This window comes from Cibotium barometz, chromosome 36 (assembly GCF_041138505.1).
Source record: "Cibotium barometz isolate CiBa-2024 chromosome 36, ASM4113850v1, whole genome shotgun sequence".
NCBI lineage: Eukaryota > Viridiplantae > Streptophyta > Polypodiopsida > Cyatheales > Cibotiaceae > Cibotium > Cibotium barometz.
Window position 1 is genome coordinate 43878473 of NC_141081.1, and position 7021 is coordinate 43885493.

The 7021-nt window shown below is 43.5% G+C and overlaps 1 protein-coding gene across 7 annotated transcripts; it reads right to left on the bottom strand.

The window, feature by feature from the left end:
* Nucleotides 1–270: 270 nt before the first annotated feature.
* LOC147617923 (scarecrow-like protein 26) lies at nucleotides 271–5353 on the bottom strand. 7 transcript variants are annotated; one of them, XM_086776177.1, is made up of 3 exons: nucleotides 4904–5261; nucleotides 3182–3309; nucleotides 271–3028 (listed from the first exon to the last, which is right to left on the bottom strand). In XM_086776177.1, exon 3 carries the CDS (start codon nucleotides 2968–2970, stop codon nucleotides 487–489), a length of 2484 nt encoding a protein of 827 aa, XP_086632303.1. In that variant the 5' UTR covers nucleotides 2971–3028; nucleotides 3182–3309; nucleotides 4904–5261; the 3' UTR covers nucleotides 271–486. The 7 variants fall into 7 exon arrangements, with proteins under 7 accessions (XP_086632303.1, XP_086632306.1, XP_086632304.1 ...); XM_086776180.1 differs by having other exon boundaries at nucleotides 3182–3277; nucleotides 4904–5259; XM_086776178.1 differs by having other exon boundaries at nucleotides 3182–3281; nucleotides 4904–5229.
* Nucleotides 5354–7021: the final 1668 nt, after the last annotated feature.

Genomic DNA, 7021 nt, shown 5'->3' on the forward strand with positions numbered 1-7021 from the left:
TTGATAAAGCATCATGTGAACCATGGTATCAATCTTTCCCTGCTATCTACATTGATGTGTTGATGCTCACATTGTGGAAAATGATAGTAATTTTTTCCCCCAGCTAAGTCTTTGGACAGATTAAAAGCTAACATAAATCACTTTAATCCAAGCAAAGAATGCACTTACAATTCTATATACAAACCAAAGAGGAGAAAAGTGTTAATTACCCATTGATTCTTAATCAAGCCAAAAAAGCTTGCAGCTGATTCACTGTGAAAAGCATCCATGAAATCCAATAATCAAGCTCACTTGTTAAAAGAAAGCAAGAAAGGCAATCCCAGCAACATTTTAAAGCAAAATCCACAAATGGCACCTACAGTTTTGCTAAGAAACAAAACGATAGAAAGCTAGTAATTGCACCTTCCACAGTGTAACTGTCATAATTATTCATAACCTACCCAGCAGCAATAGATTGTCCTGAAATAAAAAAAGAGTGCATTTTTGTCAGTTCCACACAGAGGCAGCAAACAGAGGCTTAGCTCGCCATCCCAAAAGCAGGCGGTTGCTTCTTTCATCCAGCTTGAAACCATCTTTGTAGAGCCCAAGCAGGAGCCTTGCTTGAGACAGGTTCTGAAATGACAGTGGTAGAGACTTGAAACCCACAGAGCGAACCAGTGAGCACCAGTTGTATGTAGCAAAATCTGTCCCAAGTTCAGATTGAGCAGATGATCCACTCCAGAATGTCACCGTGCTATTGATTCGAGGTGCGAGAAAGACACGCTCCACCAGCATGCGGGCCACTGTTTCAGTTGAAAGGCAAGCCTCCAGAGAGTCGCAGATTGCAGAGTAGTGATGTAAAGCTTCAAAAAAGTAAGAGGCCACTGCAGTGGTACTGCAACCCAGCTCTTCTTCCACAAGAGTCAGCACAATAGGGGAAAGCCTGCGCATTCCCTGAAGAAAGGATGAAACTGATGTGGCGGTCCTGTGTGGCATGTGAGGAAGATGGAGCATGCAATTTACCACAAGAGCTTCTCCTTTGATGAGCTTCACGCTCGATACACTGAACTCTTCTTCATTGTTAACCCTCAGTAGGCTAAAACTGAATGGAAGATTGAGGGACGTTGCGAACTCGGTGAGACGCTTACCTGTTTCCTGTACCGCAGCGAGTCCACGGTCTGCATGGGGCCTGAATAGTGCTGTTATCCTCAGCTGCGGTGGACCTCCCTTCCTTGAAACCAATGCCTGCATGAAAGGGGGCCACTGGATGCCTTCCATAATTTCGAAATCGATAATGTGTACACACTTCTCCCCTTCCACAGCCTCAAGAATTGCTTGGTTGGCAGTAAAATGGCCAAACTTAATGTAAGGCGAGATCTCGTGAAGAATCTGGAAAGCCGCAAGAACGTCACTCTGAGGTTTGATATAGCCCGCATGATCAAGCGCGTGACTGCCTTCTATACGACACTGCAGGCCTTTGCTAAAGTAAGCAGCCACCCTCTGCATTGTGCTACCTGAGTAAGAAACTAACTCCTTGAGCCGAACCAATATCACGGACGCTAGATCCATGTCCCTTGTTGCCACCGCTTCAGCACCTGCAATGAGAAGATGAACAAGGCAAATCTCACTGTAGTCTGTCTCAGATCTCGCCGCGGCAAGCGGAGACCCGAGGATAGGATTCAACCCGAACTCTCTTGTATTGTCCTGGCATATTTCTATATTCTCACCCTTGCTAATTAGTCCAGGAGTCTGTGGTGCAAAGCTGTCATAAGACTTGTTGATGATGTCTTCCTTTGAATTGTTGTTGAACTTCGAACTTGATTTCCCAAACACCCCATTGTGCCATCTATCATGTTTGACGTAGTGCTTGCCATTTGAGTTGAAAGAAACTGCACCAGCATCTACACTAAAGCCATCCTGCACAGAGAGAGGATGTTGCCAGTTGTTCTGGGATACAGGACCCGTATCAGCAGTCCTGCCAAAGTGAATCTGACTGCCACCGAAGGTTGAGTTAGCACCATCAAAAATTCTGTCCTCTTGATCTACACTCTTTAAAGGAGTGAACATCTCTTCCAGGCCATCAACCTTCTTCTGCCTTTCCCACAACCCAGCATCCTGCACTGATTGAGTTTGCACTTCCGATCCAAGCTTGCTGTGGCTAACTGCTTCAAGTTCTTTTTGTACCGTTGTGGAGATCAGATCCTCTCTTTTATGCTGGACTATTACTTCGTCATTCGAGCAGTCAGATGAATTTCCAGAATAGGAATTGTTAGCAATGTGCTGTGAAGTGACTGGACATGCGAATGGAAATTCAACTGACTCGGGAAACCATGCATCAAGAGATCCCATTGAACACTCCACTGTGTCGTTTTCATCAAACATAAAGTCCATCAACTGATCAAAATGGCAACCCTCTGATGAGCCAACTACTTCACTGGAGGCGGAGCCGTCACTGAATGCATGTGTGCTTGTGGTGCAACTTAAAGAGGAGTTTGGATAAGGATGCATGAATTCATCACCGAAGCCTTGCACAGAAGAGCTGCTCTGAAGAAACTGCTCCTCTGCTTCAGTGCTCTGTGAGCTGTTGGAGTGCGAACCAGACAAGTAACAACTATTTTTCCCCTTCGACACTTCACTTGTTGAAAGCATCCACCCACTCTTTGAAAGCTTTGTTACAGAGGAATGGCAGGATAGTGCATCAGTAGTAACAGCCATGGGTCTTTCCTTCTCTTCAATGAAAAACTGGTGCCTCTGCAAGTCCCAACCCATGGCATCATGTGCAAGGTTCACATGGGAGCTTGTTCGGCTCAATGCTTCAAAGCAAGTGCCAGAAGCTTTGATAGTAGGCAAGGATACACCCATCTGAGGTTCCATGACCTGAAAAAATGCTGACTGCCGAGAATTTTCCTTGATGTCACCTGATCTGTAGTGGGAACTTGGCTCGGTATAATCAAACAGAAATGATTTGTGTGAAGGTAAACCGTAACTCATTGAGGATCTCCATCCCAACCAAGTTGACTGCTAGCGTGCGACCACAACCACAAGCGTCCTGCATGTGCAAAGGAAGACAAATAGCACTAACGATATGCTCATGACCTACAGGACAGATGGCCAAAACATAAAAGCAATGCTTCTTACTCAAAAAAGAAAGTAAAAAAGAAAGTCATCGCTTTACATCAATGAGAAGATTGAGATTGTTCACCTGTTCCAATTTTTAAAACCGCCCACGCATGCAAGTGTATGTTGAAACCTCTTAAGCAAGGTAACTGGATCGATTGGTGTAAAAGAATGTTGTTGACTGTCTAGAAGATCATGTTCAGAAGCCAAACACTATTCAAGAAAAGCCAGATGTTGAAATAAGCAAAGTTCTATGGGTAACATTAATGTGTTGAAATGTACCAAGGGAGTTTGGGAGGGATTGATGTGTCAAAATGTACAAAGGTTTGTGTGAGAAATAATGTCTCCTTTGACATAATAAGCCATCATGAAGTCTCCCCCCATGCAGGGTTAGGGGGTTGAAGTCCCAGCACGGAAGTTATGAGTTCAACCCTCGCTCACTGCAGCTGGGCTCTAGTTTGCGGGGTCGACCAACCCAAGAACCTCTCAGAAATAAACCATCATTATTTAATAAAATCACATGACCCAATGCAAAAAAAAGGAGGTGTAGAAGATGTGCAGCAAGTAACATATCATAGTGCCCCTTTGACTGAGATAAGTTACACCAATACACATCCTCGTGTAAAAGTGCATGCAGACGAGGATGGCAAGCAAAAGGGCCAACATCTGGTCAAACTCAAAAAATAACAAACTTTTTTTGGCGTGAAAAACCAGAGTTTTTCAGAAGTGTTTGCTAGATGTGGCCCGAGCGACCAATCCCATGTAGAACTGCAAAACCACTTCTAGACTAAAGATCTGAAAATCAATGAAGCTCTTCAACTTGTGAAGAATCAGATATAAGCATGTAGGGTGGAATTGGTGGAGTTACTACACATAGAAAGACAATTTTCTCCACATCTGGAGCCCCAAACTCTTTCTCGCCCGTGGCGACAGAGGTATTATTTGACAATTCAAGCCCCCTGCCTACCTTTCCTCCCTCAACCCCCAATGTCGCCGCCCTCCAAGAGCGACCACCCAATTTCCCTTTCCTCATGCATTTTCTCTCCTCTGTGAAGGGTTGGTATCTACTTTTGTGTGGATGTACATATATTTAATACTGATAATAGCTCTTGCTTGGGGGGGAAAAGAGGCTCCAAACAGATCAACTTGTTAACTAAACAACAAAAACAAGGTAAAACCAAAGTTTGACCTAGACCCAATAGAAGAAGCTGGAAGAAGAAGAAGTAAGAAACCCAATAGAATTGAAAGGGGAACGCATGCAAATTCAAGCCCAAATGCAAAAACAAAAAAAAACAAAAAAAAACAAACAAACAAACAAACAAACCCGCATGAACCCTTGACACACTATTGAAAAGTACCCAACTGGATGGAATACTAATCATACAAGTCCAAATGGAGAAAATACAGACTTGAAGCCAGCCCAGATAGAGAAAATATGGGATTGATACAATTTAAAAGAACCCAAACGAGGTCTCAAACAATCCAAATGCAGAGAAAGCATAGAATTAATGCAATGATGGGAAAAAGACCAATTTGAAACAACCCGAATGGGGAAAAAGAAATGATACAATCCAAAAGAACCCAAATGAGAAGGAAAAAATAAGATTCCTAACAGCCCAGATGGGCAATCCTGAGATTTGAAACAACCTAAACAGAAGGAAAACAATTCAATCCACATAATGCAAATGATATGGAACAACCCAGATGATAATTGAAAGATTAATATGATTTAGATGATCCCAAATTGGAGTAAACACGATTTAAAACAACACAGAGAAGAAAAAATGTTGAAGATTTGAGCACATACCTAATGGTAAAGGAGCTGTACACAGTAGGAATCTCAGTATTGAACTGGGCCTTAGTCTGGGACAGCAGCATCCACAGGGATTTGGAAACTGGCCATGGCGAAGGGGAGGGTGAGCATTGGGCAGAACGAGGGTAGGAGAGGGTTGGGGGGGGGGGGCGGGGGGGGTTGCGACGAGCGGGGGGTGTGAGGGCGGGGGGGGGGGGGGGCGGGCGCGGGCGCTACAGGTGTGGTGGCTGTGAGGGGAAGCAGAAAAGAAAGGTGCAGTGGATGTGTACTGGTGAGAGGGAAGGACGAGGAAAGGCGACAAGAAAAGAAGAGAAAGCCATGGCGAAGGTGGGTGGGAGGGAGGGAAGGGTACAGAGCTCCAATCCCGAAACATTTTGGTCAGCGGGGGCGCGAGAGGGAGGAGCGGGCCCCATTGGCCGGCCACCCGGGCGGCCGCGCCTGCCTGCCTGGGCCCCGCCGCCCCAATTCCCTATGCTCTCCTCTCTCTCTCTCTCTCTATGCCCCACCACCTCTCTCACACTAGAACATGCTTTCCCACCTCCCCCCAATTTTGGAATGCATCATTTTTTCCCTCACTTTTGGCTTTTCTACCACTCACTAGCTTCTATATTGTATACATTATATAAGGGTCTGTATGGCATGCATTTACATACCCTTCTCATAGTGCACCCTCTCAAGCTCAACAACCAAAATTACCTGACCTATCTGTCTCTGTGCACCATAACAATTTTGGATATTTCTCTCTGTGCTTGGAGGAAATGCTTTTCACTACCTCTAATTTCTACACATGTTTATGCATGTGGTGACTTGCCTGTCATGTAGTATTTATATCTCTACTGCCCAAAGTATATGTCTGCTGTCCTTCCCCTATTTCCATGAACCATCGCACACACAAATGTGTACATGAACCTACCTGAGGGTGGACTCCCCTAAACCCCTCAGTTGAAATGTTCTCGTCATCCTTCAAACATCACTCAAAGTTGTGAGGCGCTCTTTGCCCTCAAAAATTTAAAGGTATTTTACCCTAAACCCCATTAGTTTCATCATTTTCACATGAGCAAAACGGGTTTATTTTCCCTTTACCCATGATTAGTTAATTTTCATGGAGCCCATCTTTTAGAAATCTACTCCATGATTACATACCCATCTTTCGTGGCCGTCCACTAAGATTACCATTTCTTTCATTATCCTTCAAAGAGGCCTTTGCTAATAATTTGAAGCCTCGTAAAAATCAAGCACCCTTAACCTTTATCCTTGAGAATAAGGGTAAAACCAACCCTTTAATCACCCTTAACCTTTATCCTTGAGAGTAAGGGTAAGTCCACAAAAACCAACCCTTTAATCGCCCTTCCCCCAAGTTTACAAGGAATGAAGTCCTTTGTAGTCTTCACACTGCTTTGAAGTCTATGATAACACTTCAACCAACAACTTCAATTTCTTTAGAAATGAAGGCCCTTGGACTTATATTTATATACCCTCCAAAGTTGAGCCTTATATTTTCCATGCTCCTCAATCCTCTCGCATTCACCAATGTTTCTACATTCATGCATCTTACCTGCTCCAAATGTATCCAAGTCTTTTTCCTTTTATAACCCCCACATTCATGTGCCTCCCTCTTCTCAATTATCTTAAACAATAAACAACATTAATGTGCTATGGTGTGTTATGGTTCAGCTAGAGGGTAAGCTCAAGCTATGTGGTCGCTCTCTAATCTACTCTATGATTGGTAATAATTCTTATACCCTTCTTCTACATTCATGCACCTTCTTTCACAATATGTCATAGTGCACCCATGTCTTGCATAGTAAAGTTTTGTTATTTTGGGAGTAACAAAGAAAGAAGGTGAATAATGCAAGGCATATAAAGTAAAAGTGGTAGTGTATAGTGGAAGTACAATCTTTATCTTAATGTTGCTTCTCAGAGCATGAGCATACTTAGCTTCTTGAAATGATGAGTACTAGAGGTACCTTTCTCCTCATCCCTTCATCCATTTTTCACCAACCCCCCTGGGCTCAAAATTTCCATTTCTTTTGAAGCCCTTATGGAAAATGTATATTTTATATATTTTTAAAAAATGTTTAGACAACTTCAATCATTTCCATACACTCTTTT